Genomic DNA, 19,718 nt, shown 5'->3' on the forward strand with positions numbered 1-19,718 from the left:
TTTTCTCTTGACCACCAGCATACTGGTTACAGAACCTTTGACCACCAAAGTAATGCTGTGTATGATCTGTTCTAGTGGGTTTCATCATTGAATGCTGCTGTATGCTATTTTAAACTGAACTCTCAAATAATCTCAAATCTCAAATAATATCAATGTTTTTTTTTAACAACACACCACCCATTTGGGGCAAATTTCGGAAGAAACAACCCAGCTCTGCTACCTCTGTTGTATTTATCTGTGGATGTCTTCCAGTTTACCACATGTGAGTGCTCACCTCCAGTAAACGGTGATACACAATGAGCAAACTGATCATCCTCAGGCTAGCAAACAAGTTTTTTTCCTCATTGTGAATGGCTTCAGTTTCAGGAATATGATGTAGCAGAGGTATATTAAAAAATGGTTATCTATATTAAACCTACTTGTAAATGCACGACTACATTATATTCGCACCAAGAAAGGTAATAGCCATTGGTACTAATATTGGTACTGTATTCTGGCCACATGGTGAATATATGTCTGAATCTTGTTTGTCATTTTGATATTTCATTAAAAAATAATAATTATTCCAATGAAAGCTGACCTAAAATGGGATGATTTCCCCATCTGACCAATAGTGGTAAAAATATTTTTGTACTTCAAAGAATCTACAATTCGTTTTAACAAGTAAAAGATCTCATAATGTACACAACTGCACATAAACTTCATCTCTTCAAGCCAGTGTGATAGCTGAAAGTGGGAGAATACAGTAAAATTGGAGGCAGAACTGACATATCTACAGTAGATTCCAAGATGTGCAGAGAACAGCAGAGCATTCGTCTCCTCACAGGGTACTTAAGTCATTACTGGCGAAGATAAGGACCATACTGTATGTTGTAAAATGCTGCACCATATCAAAATTGTGGCAGGAATATATAAGAAAATATTATAGTTACTCATATACAACAGGTATTGTTGATATTAACACATTTCAACAAGTTCATATCTTTCTGTCAAAATCAAATGATTGAATTTCCAAAACATCTTTAATAGCATTCCTTAGGGAAGGCAGCACCCACACTCCAAGATGTCCTGCTCAGAGGATACCAGGTAGGAAAAGCTTGTCAGCCATTTATACTTTATGTCAGAAAGTAAGGCTTCAGAGATAATGCTGTCTACAGTAGAGCAACAGTATTCACTGTATCTCTGGCAGGATATTGATCTAAAGCTGACTTAAAAAGTTTTCTTTAGGTAGAGTATGTGGAGTTCAGGGTATACATAATCATATACCTCCTCAGATTCAAAAGAGCAAGTTCAAGGGTTCCACTGTTCCCCCTGCCTCAGTTGGTGTCCAGCTGGCGAGGCGCTGACCTTCCACTCTTCCCCCTTCCAAAACTTCCAGCCAAATGCGTACAGTAGCTGATATTCCTTCTTCTTTGGGGGTTTTGCTTGGAAAACGTTCTCATCCATCAAGCAAATCTCAGCATGTTGTCTTCCTACTTCCTGACACTAAGCTACTCCTCTGGGCCACTTCTGCTGCCCACTACAGAGTTCCAGTCTCAAGCCAGCAAGTCCTGCTACTGTAGCACCGCTAGCTGCAAAGGAAGCCACCTGGCTGCTGACTCATTCTGTCACCTGGTCAGAAGTGCTTCTCATTCACTTCATTCACCGTCAGTCTTCCTCCAAAACACTGCGTATCCGAATCTAGTCAAACAATTTCAACCCTGCATCTCGTTCACTGCACATCCTCATTTTCTTGATCAAACAAGCTTCGGCCGGCATCTCAGTCGCTGCATGTCCGAATTGTCTTGATCAAACAGGCATAAGCATATCACATCGCATTCACTGCAGATCTGTATCTACTTGTTCAAACAAGCTCAAGTGTGCATCATGCGCACTTGTCACTCATTTCATGTTAAAGGCACATCCTGCTCACTCCCTGCAAGCCTGCAGCCGAACCGACTTGTCTCAGCTCAGTGTTCAAAATCTGTGTGGGTGTTTCTTGGGATCCTTAGGGGGATGTGACAGCACTTTTCTACAGACATCGCTGTCGTTTCCTAAGCCAGGCTAGTTAAAGACAAAGTATTAAATACGCTATCCTTTTATATTCATCAGCTCATTTCCTCATTAGAATTAGACCGAACTACAGAAATGTTTTTTTGAAGAGAAGCTCAGGAGGAGGTTAAATTCTAATCTCACATTTCCGTTTCTCCACATACTGTACATAAGATCCCTGGCTGTACGCAGCACGACAATCTTGATTTAGCACCTCTCCCTCCACCCCAACATCGATGTTGCAGCATTTTCTCCCTGGCTCATCCTTCATGAGTGAGGAGGACGTGACAGTACTGATCTCTGACCAGCACTGTCACTTCCTCTGCCAACATATCAAGTACGCTATCCCCTTATATTCATCAGCTTCTTTCATCAGTAGAATCTGACCGCACTTCTGAAAATGTCCCTGAACATGAAGTATAACTGAAAACTAGTTGGTTTTCCAATGGTCATTCAGTCTTGGAGTCATCTGCAATTTCTTGCCTGCTGCAGTATGCAGAAATGCCATCATGTTACTGTAGAATAATGTAGAATAATGAAGGACATTCATTTTCTTCACTGGTCATCACAATGATTTGATGACCGTATGCTGCTCTTATGATGAAAATGTTCACCAAATAATGGCCCTGAAAGAGCTATATAATATTATATACAATGGCAACGACAATGGGCAAGAATTACCATATACAGGTTTGAGCAAATGCATATAAAAGCGCATTCCAGACTAGTCTCTGACTTGCAAATCTTTGCGAACACGCCTTCAGTTTCACCAAGAACATGTATTTAAATAAATTGAATAAGTGTTTAACATTGTTTCAACTGAAGATCACAATGACTTTAATTCACAGTACTTCTTAGGTTTACTAGTTGCAAATTCCAGGTTATGTTTTTTTATTAGTATTGTAACAAATACGCCCCTGCGCCTAACAGGGATGTTGCCGCCCGGGCTGAAGAAGCTCTTCTTTAGCTCAGCCGGCAAGACCCCTGTTGAGCGACGCTGGAGGCCCGGGTTCGAGCCCATGCGGTGAGGGACGAACTGGAGCGGGAGCGGCGAGGGCACAAGCCCAAGAACCCGAATCCGTTACAGCATTTCTAACCATTGCAGCTTCTAAAAGAAAAATAACGTGTTTTGTCTAGCTACTGTACCTTCCATCAGCATAAAGCTCATATAATTTCTGAACTATATTTACTGTTTTAATGGTATTGTTTATATACTATATTTAAAAGAATCGTACGTCGAATTTACAATGCTATCCAAAAAAGTAAATATTTTTTTACCAGACAAAAGGTTTTGCAAATATAAAACACATATAGCAGTTCCATGACAGGGATGTATTTATGTTGATAGTTGATAGTAATCGTTTGGTAATTGCTCGTAAATAACGGATCTAGTTTCACGCTAAAAGTCTCTAAAAAATGCTCTTGAAACGGATGTGAACATTGCCCCCTCCCCTCCACCCCCCAGTGGAATATTGTCAAATCCCACGCAGCTGGCATGTTTATTTTCAGCTCCAGCTCTCAGATCCTGTGGAAATAATTGCGGTGATGTAGATTATGGCTTGGAAAAAAACATGCTCTGGGAACAGTTTCGTTTAAGGCGCACTGCCTTAACGTTCTGGACGAATATCTTGCACTATGTGAACCCTGCGAAAGCAGACGGGGTGAACGCAATTTATTTCATTCTGCGATGCCTTTTTGTTTTTTTTCCAGCGAAGATGTTCATCTAACAATTTAACCAGTTGCCGACAGGTCAGAGCTGATCGCCTTGCCGTGACGTCGGTACGCACACAGGCAATGTGGCTTTTGTGCTTTTTGACATCACGGCGAGGAGGTCACGCTTGTGAAGGAACCCAGGTGATATCTTGCACAGGCTGCTGATGTGGCCGTGCAGAGTGCAGCTGCCATGCACGTCGCCGAGCGCACTTGTGTGTTTCCCACACCTGCGCTCTCCGTTTTGAACCTCGGTTTTCTCGCAGGCGGGGGAGCTGCTCGTCTAGATGCGGACAGAGGAAGGGGCTGGTTACTATACTAAAAGGATAGTTAAGAAGGCAATTATTCACATCCTGCAGCCGTTTCAGCCCGTCACTGCTGTGGTATCATAGCAACAGCGGGGATTCAGGGTAATATCGGCAATATCACCATCACCCCTGTCTGCCAGCTGAAAACTCACCATTACAAACTGCACAGACCTCTGGCTGCAACTCCGAGGAAACCGTGAAGGCGCGCGTTGAGCCCACAGACATCCACGGAAGACTCGGGAATCCGGACAATGCGCGTCCACCAATGGAAACTACAACTTTCCATTATTCACTAGAGGTTGGATGACTTCTGCAATTTAGTCCAGCTTTACGCTTTGGCCACATTTTTTTTTTATGGCTTGGATTATGGGGGGTCAAACACAGCGCAGAGTTTCCTTTACACGTCTGAGGTGTCCACACTGGAAGGCAGAAACTTTTTGCTGATTGCGAAAGCCCCGGGAATATCTGTTCCCCCCCTCTCCCTGGCGTCGTTACATTTCGTGCGTCTTCCCTGGTAAGTTTGGTCGTTTGCTGTCCATGTAAATGCTGCCATTTTAAAGATTAATGGAGACTGGCGGATCTCGGGGGTCTTCGGCTTTAGGACTAGTTTCAACGACTGGCAGCTGATGAAGCCTAAGAAAACAAATTACCGCTGTATCCCTTTATTTTTGTATTACATTCTTCATCAAAACGGGGGCTGTTTTGAAAGAGTAAATGGATTGGCAACACCTATATCTACAAAGTCAGTTGAACACATGACGGTATGCGATTCGCGCAACTGAGTAGCTTATTTCTTTAATTAGTGCTTTAAGAAGAAAGCTCGGTGATACAGTAGGTGTGTACAAAGGGCTTTGTATAAATGCTTGGTCCAGGTGTGTAGCTTATGCGTATGATTAAGATGAAACGTTTTTCATTAAGGTATGACGAATTCATAAAAAAATATATACTTTGATAGAAACAGAGATGTAGTGGGATCAATATGTTTAAATCTTATAAACCCCCCGCACACACCTTGTCATATTTTATTAATTACTCCTAATTACTTTTTTACACCCCGCTACTTATTCTGTTTATTCTGTGCTTTTTTGGTGAATGGTGTTCGTGAGAAACGGGTGAGAAGTAGGGGTTTAAGTGTCACCTACTGTAAATGAATGCAGAGCATTTTGTGTTGTGTGAGGGGAAAAACATACAGTACATATCTTTAATCACTGCACGGTAGAAAAAAACCGCCAAGAGTAGGGCACATTTAATCTTCATTATCAATTTAGGGTCCGGCGGCAGCCTTTCTGCCTGTATTAACTGTATCATCCCTAGCGCCCAGTCATTTGTTTTGAAGTAATCCCTATTTTGATATTTGTGCTCTTCACTGTTTAACCCTGTGCTATGAGGCTATATTCCTGTTCCACTTTGATCACCTCCAGGAGTATTTAAGATCTGATTGTGGAGTTTGAAAATATCTCTGGAGCAGCATTCGTTGTTTTTTTTCTCCCACAATGGTTAACCAGCAAACCTCCCGCGGTGTGCGCCGAGAGTTACTGTGTAGTTCAGCGCTGTACCGCAGGTTACAGAAGTGACTTGCAGTTGAAGAGGTAACAGGACCGGGACCTGTTCCAGCTGCCGACTTGAGCACAGATCACTCACGGTTTCCGAAGAAAATTCAGACAAGTATGAAGCCATTTTCACAGATGTCTATCCTTTATCATTGCTACCTTTGTCTATGGGTTAAGACAATTTAGTAATAATTGTGTAAGAGTTGCCTCAATACAGATAAAATTCTACTGAAATGTACGTTGCTTTGCAGGAATATTCTATGAATTGTGCTGTGGTTACTTATCGATACAGGCAATTATTTACATACCGCAGAAAACCGAAAGAAGTATGTATTCTATTACGCTGGGAATTCTTCAATGGTTTTTTTTTTTGCTTTAACATATACTGTTGCTCGTAAACGTTAAATATGTTTCAGAATGTCGTGAACAGGAGTTTATAACATACAGAGCTACAGTAAGCGTTAGTTGCTTCTGAATAGAAGCTTTTCCCAATGTCTTTGATGTACTGTAAAATGCCGTTTTTCTCTTAAAGAGCAATTGCCGTTTAGTTTTGCACTGTAATTAAATGTCCGTTATGAATGAGCACTCTAGTTTGGAAGAAAGGAAATACATTTATTCAGAGGTTGATTTCCAGAATTTCATGTTACAGCGGCTCGTAGAGTGTGGAAATTGCTGCGGTGTTTCAGGAGCAAACCAACCAGGGCTAGAGCTTTTTTTTTTCTATCCTTTAGTCAAGAGATTTGACATAAAGACCCCCCCGAAATTGAACAGGCCATTCCTCTAGAGACTGAGTCCCTAACGAGATGTGTACAATTAGGAATTAGGTTTCTCCAGGGCACTGACTGGATGTTCCAAGGTTGACTCCACAAAGGGAGTTTGTGCAGTCAAGCAGTACAAAACCACCGTTCAGGTGCATCCTGAATTATCCATTTTATATTGCAAATCAGCATTTCTGATCTTATCCACTCTGTTAGCGTGTTCCTGACCTGCTGATTAGCCCTGTCCGTGAATTGTTACCGCTGTGTGTGGTTCTAGAATTAACGCAGTCTGCCACGCTGGAGTATGTTTATTGTGACGTGTCTAATGTTCTGCATCCGCAATTTTAAATATAGCCTTGCATTTAATTATTAGTAAATTGTATCCGTTTGGATATATTCAAATTGAATGTTAGTCCTTCGAAAATAAATGAACACTGAAAACGACGTTTTTTTTTAATTCTCCTTCCTCTGCTTCCTGTTCTGCAACATTTCTACCTTACAAATACCAGGCAAATAATGAAATAAGGAGGCTGACATCTACTTCTCAATTGTCTTTAATAGGAGACTGCACATTCTGAGGGTTTGATGAACCTCCCCCGTACCCTTAGAACATAAATCTGGAGATCATCAAAATATATGCCCTGCCCTTCACCCTTCATAGAAAACAGCTGTCGAATGTTCTTGAGCGGAGTCAGGCTGCTCAGTGAAGTGGTGTGAGCCACAGCCAGGTTTATTCTGCAACCTAAAAAGATCTGGTTGTCCATCCTGTGGAATCTTACTTGTAACTGACAGGTGCTGTTTGGTTGAAGATGAAAACCGGATTCTCTTTCCTCTTGGCTCTTGCAAAACCTAAATATTAGAAACAGACCTATGTACTTGACACATTATTTGGTCATACAGCCTGTGACATTTGACCCCTTCCGCTGAGGGGAGGTACTGTTCTTTTTTGGTCAGTTGTAATAGCAATGCAGTGCATTTAGTATGAAAATATCAGTATGTTTGTACGGTATTTTCTACAGAAGACTGGAGTGTTGTCCACCAAGAGTTCAGCACTGTGGATAGAGAGAAGCTGCTAAGAGGCCCATTCTGATGAATGCTACCATTTGTCAACCAATCTGTAACTCAGGACTAGTACAGGTCAAGAGCTTCAACACAAGATATTTTCTGCAGCAGTGATTATACAAATGGTCTTTCAAAGTTTTCTCCATGATAAACTCGCAATGCTTTTCCATCACGGTGTACAGAAGCAACTGGTTCAGACCCCGGTCATCTAAAAGTTAACAGTGTGTCGTCATACTGTAAGTAAAACAAGTCCTGATTCCCTGTGATTTACTGCCTGAATACCAATGTTATTGTCCAGCCAGAAGCCCAGTGAATGAAATAGAGAGAATCAATTGTAGTTGCCCACACATTTATTTTCCATTGTCATCTTTTCAGCATCTTTACAGCATATACTGTACCACAAAGGATAGTGAGTAGACTACAATGACTGCTACTGCTTTTAATTATTGGTATTATTGTTAAAGTGTTCTTAGTTGCAGGGGTAGATTAATTAAGAATTAGACTGGGCTAGTGCTGTCCACTGTGGAAAATGGTACTTAGTGATATCATTGCTTTCACTGGTACTGCATTTGTAGTTTGATCACACTTCGAATGACTTGGTTTTTGACAGATACATAAGACAGTGACCTCATTTTGCAGCCATTCTGGGACAAGTGTTGTGTTTTGTCATGTTAGTAGCTTCACCACCATAAATCTAATCTTTTAAGATCAGTATCTTCCCACTCACCTCATTCTTCATACAGCCTTGGTCTTGCTACTCCATTTAATTACAGAACATCTGAGAAGCCTGCGAGTCAGTCCTTGATGCTAATGCCCTGAATCTCTTTATCATCAGTAGTGGTGCAAAATATAAATGCTGAATCATGCTCCTGAGAGAATAATGTGTGTAATATTGGCAATGTTTCTGTTTGCTACAGGCAGGACTTAATGATTTGTCCTGCAATGCCATTTAAAATGTGTTTATAACAAGGCAAAAAGAGCGATTTTGAAAGAGGTATTCTAATTCATTTTGCACTTAATATTCTATGAGTCTGCAATAAAATCTTTCACTTTACATTTGTACTTTATTATGCACATATTTTGCTTCTTATAATAGCATTGTAGTGAAGGCATGGTTTATTAATGGGATTTACTATGAACATTGTTTAATACCTAACAGGTATGAAATGAGTGTGGTCCTAAATCTTGTATTTGATTTTGTGTGGGGGGGGGGTGAGGCTGGGGATGAACACAGTGAAGTGAAGTATGGAAATCTAATTTTGCTCATTATTAAAACTCAGGGAGGGAAGGATTCACTCAGGCCAAGCATAGTGAAGTGCAGATAAAGCAGAACATGAAGACTGAGCACAGCGCCAAGGGCTACATTCTTATCATTCAGGGAGATAAGATTATGTTTTGTGCTAATCAGCTCACCATAAAACTCGTTGACTGTTTTTGACATTATGGTCCCTGCCTATCATTTGTAGTTAAATAACTTTACAGACCCCAGATTTCATGAGCCTTGCTGTTCACGTGTAGTTTTGAAAATACGACTTGCAGTCCCTTAAATCTTCGCTAGACAAATGAAGAATAACATCTTAAACGTACTGTAAGATCATCATGTGTTTTGTAATCCTTGGTGAATTAACAGAAAATGTTATGATTATTTTTATCGTTTTTTCATGAGCACCATCTTGTGAAGAAACCTTAGTGTCCTGGAGCTGCTGTATGCAATTTGCATCACTGGGTCAATGTCATTTTCCTCACTATAGCACTATAGCACTATAGCATGTAAGTTATTTTTATTGATGTAGGAATTCAGTGATCTTTAGCTTGAAATGACCAACACAAATACACATACATCCTAGGAAACGGGCATGGTTTAAGTAGTTGAGATTATGAAGTATTTATCAGCTGCAGGACTATAGAGTACATGTGAAAGCAAATTTTAATTCTTTTAAGATTTCATGCAAATGTAAGAGAAGAGGAGACTTGTATTCCAAGGCTTGTATTACAACATGAACTATTAGCCTAAAAAACAATACAGCTGAGAGCTACAGGATAACTTGCTCGGCACCTTTTACAGAAATGCTACATGCTGCTATTTGTCCTTGCCATGTGCATTTATAATAGGAGAAAACGTGTCGTCTCAAATTAAGAAAAGTGGTGGCAGAATCACACCGGTCCTGCAGCAGGGAGCTGCTGACCTTTTCAGTACCTGTGATGGCTTCAGAATACAAATGTCTTTTTCTCTTACTTCTGACTAGTCACGGAGAAGTGGGCAAGATTATTTTTTAATACGCTACAGATTGATGCTCTGTCGATGAGCCTGCAATAACGTTCTAAACACATTTTTTTGTGTATGGTTTTGAGTAGATAAAAGTGAGCAATGGTAAAAAGCTCATTGTGTTTCACAGCAACCAGGTCTGCCTTTTATTAGTTTGTGCTGCACCAAACCAGGACCTTTTGCAATATTCTGTTTCCTAAGGTGACTTTGATGAATGTTCAAAAGGCATGAAGCACCAAGCATGCTAATGGCCTTTAGCCTCATTTGTTATAAGGTAGTATAAAAGTCAAATAAAGACTCTTCAAACAGTTTGTTGGAATATGTTTAATTCTGCTTTGTATCATGCTCGTGATCTTCATGAGAACTCAGACCTGCATGTTCTGTGCTTTCATGTCTGTTACAGCAGCGGGATCTCAGGCTCTTATCCCTGGGCTGTATGCTGACCTTAGACTAGCCTACTCTTAATCCAAATCCAGAGCACTCTCTTTGCTTTCATCCCATCAAACCCCTGGATGCTCTGAGTAGTTTCCTGAGGTCAAAGCAGCTCTTGACAAGATACCCAAGGTTTTTTTTGTTGTTGTTTTTAATGGGAAGGGTCCTGTTAAAGTTTTCGTGGGTTTGTTAAAACGGCGCATTCCTGTAAACTTTACGGAAAACCTTTGTCAGGATCAGAATGAAGAGCACTTGGCCTGGATTGTTCCTCTGATGTTGGGCTAGCGGGGCTCCTGGCATTTCCTCCATCACAATTTCATGCACAGCAGACTACTCTGTGTTACTCATCTGCAGTCTCCATATCGGCTGTAGCCAAGTTCGAATAAAGGTGGCAGTAAAACCACTGTGAATATTTACGGATCCAAACATTCAGCCAAGACCGTGGGATGGCTGGAAATTGTCTTTCCTTTCAGACTGCAATTGTAATCACGTGCAGAGTTACAGTAATTGGTGATCGTTGGAAAAGCCACACATTCCCTGATGTCTCCATTTATTGTTGCACGCGAGATATCTTTACAAGTAAAGGTTTATTCCATGCTGAAAAGAGAAGAAAGAAAACGCAGCATTTCGGCTATGGAGTCTTCTTTGGGTGTAAGAAAGATGGGACAGTCAGCAAAGATAATGTAGCCTGGGAAAACAAAAGCCAGGAGAGAGGGACAGCCAAAACATTGTTCCACAGCCGAAATGTTGTGTTTTCTTTCTTCTTTTTTCCGCATGCAGTAGACCTATTTACTTGTTCCTTTGCAGCCTACGCATGCTGACGCAGCTGCCCACCTGAGCTACCTCAAATATTTGTACATGCAAATTATGTGATATGGATAATTTGAAGTGAGATGTTTTGATCAGAAAGACTAGATTGATTTTTTAGCCGACTGACACATAACGCAAATGGCCCCCACACCGTAGTGTTTTTTTTTTTGCAATTTTGAAAATACTGACTTTCATACCTACCGAAGTATTATTGTCTATTTTTTTTACCTGTACTTGTGTTCTTACAACTGGACATACTGCAGCCTCTTTTTTTTTTGCTTGAAACAGCTACGGCACTACGGTATCTGGGATGATACAGCCAAGTAAATGAACATACAGTAAATAATCTCTCACTGTGGTGAATCTATTTAAATGGATTGTTCACCTGCTTTGACCTCAGTATACTTTAAGGAAACTGGAAAGAACTACAGCCGTGTTGCCATCTTGAAATGCCTTTTTCTTTCAGTATATAATTGCTGTTTTAGCCGAGTATAATTGTTCAATTTTTGTGATCTCTGTGTTTTGTCAGAGCTGCTTTAGAAATGTGTGATTTGTAAATTCAGGTCCATTAACATACATCAGCACTTGTCTTTTATTGACTCTGTACAATATTTAATTGATTTTGCTCAGTGGTAGGTTATTTAATTGTAAATGGAATTAATACACCTCACTGTAATACAATTCATTTTATCCCAGGCATTTTGCATGCAGGCTGTAAAGACACTATACCATATTTATGTGATCTACAAACTGCTTACTGAAATGCATTTTCATTATTAAAAAATGTACAATTTGGGTTTGTTTCTCAAACTAATCAAAATGCAAATTAATTAGGAAAAATATCTGTTGGAAGTGCTGTTTGTAGGCTTTACACATGAACACATTATGGTTTTTATCATCGGTAAAAGGTTGCTTTTGTAATTAATGCCAATGTTTTTGTCACTGTATATGTGCGAACAAACAAAAAGCAGCAAAGGCTGATAAATAATTCTCTTCAGGCATTCTCTACCAAATATTCAAATTTAATTGTACCGAGAGAATGTCATACAGACTAGGAAATAATTCAGCCTCTGTTGATGCAGCATGGGCTGTTAATTCTGATGACAACATTCCTTCAAGTCTAGCCTTGCTGTGTCATAAAACTCCTGATTGGTCTTTTTAATCTTTTATTTTATTTATCAGTTTTGTTGGTCAATTTACATACTGTAGATGACTTGAAGATCTATTTATCCAGTAGAACATTTAGAACAGTACAGCAGTTACAATAGTAGTGTCCTGTCTGTGATCTGAACTCACAATCCTGTGTGATAATCATGTTAAAATTGCTTACTAAGCTCTTTGTACTGTAGCTATTGTTAACTTAAATTTTAGATTAAGCATAAATGGCTTTAGTAGCATGATGGTGTATCATAATTAAGATTAATTAAGAATATTTTTTATCTTAATTTAAAAGAGGTGGTCAAGTATACTTTTTTACATTCATATATTCAGTCACCTTTTAAAACATACAAACACCTTCTTATATATTTTTGGGCTGTATCAAAGCAGTCATGCCACCTGTTATAAGAGATATTCAGTGATAAACTTCTGCTGTGTTATAAGAATGATTGTTACATTTCAGTTTTAAATGGATATTCCTAACATTGTTTTACCTTAAGTGATTTTTATGGTGTTGCTTTTGTCTATTGTTAAAAAGAAAATAAGAAATTAGTTAGAGAAAATGCAAGCCTGAGTGTTAAGCCAGTAGCTCTGAGGATATCATTCAGTCATTTTTGAAAGCATCACAGGTAATTGGCATCAGCAAATTGGTACCTACAGGTTTCTGTCTAAAGATGTAGTCCTTCTAATCTCAGTACTGAATGGACTTCTTCATAGTGTTCATGGGTGCCATCAGCTGCTTGTGTCAGTGTTGAGCGTTGAGTTTGATCATAATCCTCCTCTGCTCTAGACTAAAGTGCTGTGCAGAAGTATTCAGACCCTTGCTATGGGAGTACTTTTGGGAAATTACAAAAGGATGCATTAACATTTTTTACTTGGCCACTCGGAGACATTCAGTATCTTACTCTAAAGCCACTCCACTATAGCCGTGGCCTTGTGCTGTAGGTCTTTGTCCTGCAGCAGGGCAAACGTTTGTCACAGCTTTAGGTCTGAAGTAGATTTTCATCTATGATTTTCCAGTACGTTGCTCCATCTATGCTCCCATCTGTCCGGCCAAGTTTCCTAACCCCTGCAGAACACGGCTACCATCATGCTTGACAGCAGAGATTTTGTTGCCTGACTGATGTAGTGTGTTGGGCTTGCATCAGTTGTAAAGCTTTGCATCTAGACCCAAGCGTGCCAGTTTTGTCTTGTGTTCACACAAACCCTTTTGCCACTTGTTTGCTGCATCGCTCCAAGCTTTGTTGCAAACTCCGTGCAGGATCTGAGATGGGTTTTCCCCTCTGCCATGTGGAGAGATGGGGACTTTTAACTCATGGACATTTCCTCCTGTTTCAGCCCTTGAACTCTACCGCTCTTTAAAAGTCACTGTTGGCCTCATGGTGGCGCCTCTAAACACTTCCTCCTTGTCTGGCTGGTAAGGTAAGATGGGCAGCCTGATCTATGCTGTGTCTGGGTGCCTGCTGCTTCTTATTCAACTTCACCAGGCTCAAAGAGACATTAGCCATGCTTACATTGTTTTTATACCCTTCCCTTTACCCTTTATACTACAGTACTTTATCCCTGAGTTGTTATGAAAGCTCCTTGGTCCTCATAGTTGAGTCTTTGCTTGCAGTTCACTGCCTGACTGAGGGACCTCATAAACATACTGTAGGCGTATTTATTCTGAAATCACATGAACCACTGTTATTGCACGCATTGCAGACAGAGGCCACTTATCTATTTGTGTGGCTTGTTAAGGTCATTTTGTGTACCAAAAATTAGGTTAGTCACAGTAAAGGTACTGAATACTTACACAAGCATGACTTTTTTTTTGTTTTTTTCATTAACTTTTTCATTAACATTAATCATCTATTTACTCTGTGTATGGCATTCCTTTCACATTTCAAATAGATCTGGCTGCTTTTCCTTAAACTCTTTCTCTAGGCAAAAGTGTTCTTCTTATACTGTATCTTAATGACACACCATTCTAAATGACCTCTGCAGCATTTGTATAACCTTAATCAACCTTACCTTCCCGAGATTTAAATTCGAAACACCTTCATCCCTGTGAGTCTTAGTGAACTGAATTAAACAACCATTCTTAAAGGACTAACTGATGTTATCTTAGTTTTTCTGTCATTTCACCTCACTTTTTGTTCCATACCTTATTAAGTGTTTTCTGTGCAGTTACGATACAATAATACTTTCTTTTCTGATTTCTCAGTAGTTTATTTTGCAACCAAGCAACTATGTTTTACACATACAGAGACTTGCAAAAGTATGCAAACAGTACAAATAAACATTACATTAAAATGAAATATAATATTACATAAAAGACATCACCCCTTGCATCGTCATTGCAACACCACTGTGTTATGTCTGCACTGAAGGACTCTAAATGTGAAAGCATCACTTGGTATTCCTCATGCAGAACATGAAGGCATCAGAGGGGATACTAACACACAGTCTCCACACACTCTTATAATGTCAACAGTTTGAAAGTTCTGCTCAAGTGACTGCCCCACTAACCTAGAACACATCCTTAAGAGTCTGGACATCTTAGCCTTTTCTCTGTAACTTCTTTTTACTGCAACTTTATTTCTGTGCAGGCTTCTCATTGAAAAGCCCAAAGGGAAGTATGTTAGACAGGTGCCATTAAAAAATGTTAACGTCCTCTTCTTTCCTTCTGCCTGTTAACTTTCATGGACATGATTATCTCCAAAAGTGTGTGTATATCATTGGAACATGCAGTATGTCCACAATAAAAAAATGTCAAGAAGTTATAATTCGATTGGGATACAATCTCTTGCAATCGTCTTCCAATGCTGCCCCCTTTATTGAATTGCAAGTGATGTGTGAATATTTGTTTAAAGTCAGTTTTTTTAATCAAAATATGAATGAATACTTTTGCAAGGCACTGTATGTAAACCTTTAATGTAAACTGAGGGAAATGTACAGTAATTATACAACAAGGAAACAATAGAACTTGTGTTATGTAAGACAGATATACCTATAAAATCCGATATTTACACGCTCTTATAAGGACTTTGTGTTGTTGAATTCATTTAAAATGATGCTAAAGCACAACTGTTATGAAGAGGATATTGCAGAAACCTGGAATATAACTGAGCTCTTCTGTCCCCCTGTTTTATTCCTAGGATGAGTGACTGTTCAGCCATCAAACCGTGATCATGATAGCAACTGGAGGTCTGCTTCGGATTTCAGCCAGAAGACAGGATTCTCTCCGATCCAAAAATCGCGCGCAGAACAAGAGGAAAAGGAAACCAAAGAAGAAAAGAAAGAATGATGTTGTTGTGGTCAAGGGCAAATTGAAGCTGTGTTCTGTCTCTGGGCTGATTGCCGCCATTGGAATATTAGTGTTGCTTGTAGGAATAGCCATGGCTATAATGGGTTACTGGCCCAGGAACAGTCCAGTTTATCAAGATGTCCGACAGTCGAAAAACTCACCAAATAACAGAAAGACAGTATTGGAGTCAAATAATCAGACAAGCAATAGACATATTTACCAAACGGACAGAGATTCGCTGAAAAACAATCATTCTAACAGCACCTCTGTGGACACTTCTTCATCTTTAGGCTTTTTTGCTGAATTTCTGGAGAGGTATTTGTATTCGGACAAGTTGAAGGTCTTTGGCCCGCTGATCATGGGCATTGGCATTTTCCTTTTCATTTGTGCCAATGCTGTCCTTCATGAGAACAGAGACAAAAAGACGAAAATTATCAACCTGAGGGACATTTACTCAACAGTCATAGATATTCACAGTTTACGGACTAAAGACTGCACACCACTTAATGGCTTTGTCAACTACGTGCAGTCAAGGAGTGTGGACGTGAAGTCTGGTGGATCTTATAGCGCTGCCATGCTAGCCAAGAGCTCATGGCCTTCTACAGTTTCTGCGGCAGTCAAGCAACAAGATCAGGGTGAAAGCATTCAAGCAGTGAGGCGGCACTCGGTAGCCAGACAACAGACTGTTTCTAGAGAGGGGCAGAGCTTTACAGACACGGTCTACAGTATATACAGGGAACAAACCAGGACAACTGAAAGGGCACCCGTGGCAAAAAAGTGGGAGACAAGATCGATTGTTACTTCTTCCATCAATGCTTTTACCCTCCCAGTGATCAAGCTTAACAACTGTGTGTTAGAGGAAAACAGCGCTAAGCCACCAGAGAGCACAGACTCAAAAGACCTGAAAAGCAAAGCAGTCGTTTGTGACTTGGAAGAGACTGATGTGAGCAGTGCCAACAGTGGTAACACTGAAACCAAGGTGGAGACCTCAAAGACCAACGTGTTTTCCCCGGAAGAATCGGCAGCCATTCACAAGAGCACAAGTAGCTTGCAAGGGGCTCAGCGGACCTCTCCACAGGGCTCACAGGTCCAGTTGCTCCCTCCGTCTCCCAGCCGGAGGGGAATGGGATCCCACCTTTCCCTCAGCGCCCTTTCCGATTACTCGAAGTCTGTAGACCTCGGTGATTGTCCGTCGAGAGCTGATGACCAGAAGGGGGAAAGATGTAGGCGCCTAAGCTGCCCCCGTCTGGAACGGTCGAACAGTAAGGGTTACATAAAACTTGGAGAAGCTGGAGGAGAGTCCTTTGAATCTTCTGATCCTGTTGCCTCCCGCAGTGGAGTCTCTAAGGAAGCAGACAGACAGGAGGGGAGCGATACAGATCCAGATCTCCAAGAGAGTTCTGATGAACCCCCAAAAGGGATAACCAGGCAATATACAAACAAGGAGAAACTTCTAATGATCTCCAAGTCAGGCGCTTCCCTGAGCTTGGACAATGAAGATCTTGAAAGCACGGGTGTTTGAGAAGATTCATGACGATTATTAGCACCGTCTTTTTTTTTAAAAAAACAATCTTATACTCCTATAGGTGGTGAATGAATACTCCTGTTGGCGGTTAAGTCATAACCCAAAGAATCTCAGAATGTTGCATTTATTTACATTTACAATTTACTGTAGAAGACTCAAAGCAAAAAAAAACTGAAAAAAGACAAAAACGTTATGGTTATGTTGAGTTGTGACTGTATGTCTCAAAAATAATGAGTATATATTAACAGTAACAACTACAAAATGAAAATCTAGTTTATAAAGTAAGGCAATCCAGTTAGGGATTGCAGTCTCTAAAATAATTTCCAAACTTTCTTTTCAGTGTTACAACAGGCAGTTTTTCCTTCTGTCTGAGCAACACTGGTCTCAAGTAAGCAATATTATTCGTAACACATTCTAACTGCCTGTGAAAAATATGTATTTTTGTCAACACAAGTATAACAGTTATTTCATACTTCAAATTGTATACGTACTTGTCAGTTTCATTTTATTTTAAACATGCCTGAATTGCTTGTCTAGAAATGTATCTATATAATGAGACACTGTTACGAAATTGTAATTTTTGGAAATTTAAGGTTTGTAGTGCTATATTGAATTACCAGTCTTGAAAAGTCTGTGTTCTGTACTAGTCCCCTTAGAAGCAAAAGATCAGGGACGTTCTGCACTCCGTATTGACATAATTAATATAACTACAGAATAATATATCATTGCTAACATCAAATATACAAAGTATTGTTTCAGTCTGTTAAGTCACTATAGTACTGATACAATCATAAAACTAATGACCTGTTAATTCAGTATTAAAGCTTCCAACATTAATCTTCATTGGAATTTGAAAATTAATTTTAAGATTTTACCTTTTACACAAACGATAACAGCATTTTCAAAGGCTCTGACAAAAATGAAACAGATTTACAGCAGATTTCATCCAGTACAAATGTTTATGCATAATGTTCTGAGAATATGAATGTGATGAATTTTTGAACAGTTGTAAATGTGTGACTAAATACATCTGTTCTTTCATAGTACTTGCAAGAGACTATCACAGAAGCTGTCGATAATAGATTGGGAAACATGTACCAACATCACGTTCTGAATTACAGTATATACAGTACATGGAAAAATAATGCAAATTAAAAAGCATCCTAGAATTTGCAGAAATAACATTTAAGGGGATTTGTTTGGCTCTGTCTGTACTGTTGGATGTTGCATTCTTCTGAATTACAGTGGGATGTTTGCCTGGGTACAGTATGTGATACAATCATTGTTGCACTATAAAATAAGAGGTAGCAAACATTCAGTAAAAGCAACATGCCTAGAGATATTTGCAAGGTTGAGTCACGCCTTCACTTCTGAGAGGACTCCAGTGCAGTGCAGCCTAAACCCAACTATTTCTACAAACTGGTTGGTGAACTGTAGGCAGTCTGATACAAATTAAAATGACATTAGTGACACTGTGATTGTGATTTACTTGATATGTACAGAAGTTGCAAGGTCCCAAGTTTTAGGTCTGAGAGATTTGTAACTACGGTATCAGTGTGCATTTATCACTGACATCCTTCTACAGGCATCCATCTGAACTGCTGTGATCAAAAGCAATCTTGGACACCTATGTTAGCTCTTGCAGTAGATACCTTTCCTTGCACAAGCCATGCACCATCTATCCCTTGCTATAGGGCAGGGACTAAGGCCTAGTGTACTATCATGAGATCTCTCTCTGTCCTGCGTAATTGTTTTATTCCCAAGATCGTGCTGCGGAAAGAAGGTGACCTGGTGATGTCTTGGAGGATGTACACATGAAGCATTCTTCTCTTCTAGGCCAATGCAAGGCTTTGTTCTGGTTAGGTTCGATAATAATAAGATATGATTATTGTAAGGTATTGGTAAAGGTATTATTAAGGTATATTACATATCACAAATTGGAGAACTGATAGCTTGTAAGCTAAATAAGCTTGGTAGCATCTAAATCAGAAAACAAAAATGCATACGAACGGTTGACCAGACCTTTTGCTTTTGTGTTGGAATATCTGATCCCCTTTCACTGATGCTAAGCAAATGAACGAACAGCATGCTACTTAGAAATATAAGTAAATGTCTTTAAATCAAAATTTTAATTTAATAATTATAATGATTTAGTTTCCAACATGATGAAATCAGCACTGTATTCACTTGTTTTGACTGTGGAAGGCATGCGCGGAAGGTTGCCAGAGGAGTCGAGAGGGATCCTGTGCGGAGTAGGGTGCCGTATCAAAAGCCAGTCCGAGATTTCAAAAGCCAAAGGGAGAACACAAGAATGCCGTTCTGAAACACTATCCCGAGTCGAAAGCCAAGGTTCAGTAAATCCAAGAGTCCAAAAGCCAGTAAATGTGAGACCAAAACAGCAAGCCGGAAACGTAATCCAGAAAACGAGGTCAAAGAGATCTCTGTGCCGAAAACTAGGAGAAACGAGACAAACGATGAATAGCCCAGTACCAGGAGAGAGCTTTCAAAATACTGAGCCAAGAGTGAATGACTAGAGCGTCCTAAACTAGAGAAGAGCTGAGGGTGTTGTTGATTAAACGGGACAAGTGAGTGGTCAGTGGAAAGAGTGGAAAGGACTATGCCTTCTTAAAGGGGCCGTACGAGAAACCAGAAGAAACAATTAGCTCCTACAGTTATGATGGAGGCTTTATAAAGTGATGTGAAAAAGTAAGTACACTTAAAGATTACTTAAGATTCTATGGTTTTACATATTAAGATATATCTGACCTTCACGTAGGCCTCACGGTAGATAAATATAATCTCGTGATAAATAACACACA

The 19,718-nt window shown here is 39.8% G+C and overlaps 1 protein-coding gene across 4 annotated transcripts; it reads left to right on the top strand.

The window, feature by feature from the left end:
• The first annotated feature begins 3,534 nt into the window (after positions 1-3,534).
• tmem200ca (transmembrane protein 200C, genome duplicate a) lies at positions 3,535-18,371 on the top strand. 4 transcript variants are annotated; one of them, XM_088642117.1, is made up of 3 exons: positions 3,535-4,563; positions 5,555-5,714; positions 15,226-18,371. In XM_088642117.1, the coding sequence occupies exon 3, from the start codon at positions 15,259-15,261 to the stop codon at positions 16,894-16,896; it is 1,638 nt and encodes a 545-aa protein (XP_088498243.1). In that variant the 5' UTR covers positions 3,535-4,563; positions 5,555-5,714; positions 15,226-15,258; the 3' UTR covers positions 16,897-18,371. The 4 variants fall into 4 exon arrangements, with proteins under 4 accessions (XP_088498243.1, XP_088498244.1, XP_088498242.1 ...); XM_088642118.1 differs by having other exon boundaries at positions 5,611-5,714; XM_088642116.1 differs by lacking the exon at positions 5,555-5,714.
• The last annotated feature ends 1,347 nt before the right edge of the window (positions 18,372-19,718 follow it).

Source organism: Lepisosteus platostomus, chromosome 8, assembly GCF_059453375.1.
Source record: "Lepisosteus platostomus isolate fLepPlt1 chromosome 8, fLepPlt1.hap1, whole genome shotgun sequence".
In the NCBI taxonomy this organism is placed as follows: domain Eukaryota; kingdom Metazoa; phylum Chordata; class Actinopteri; order Semionotiformes; family Lepisosteidae; genus Lepisosteus; species Lepisosteus platostomus.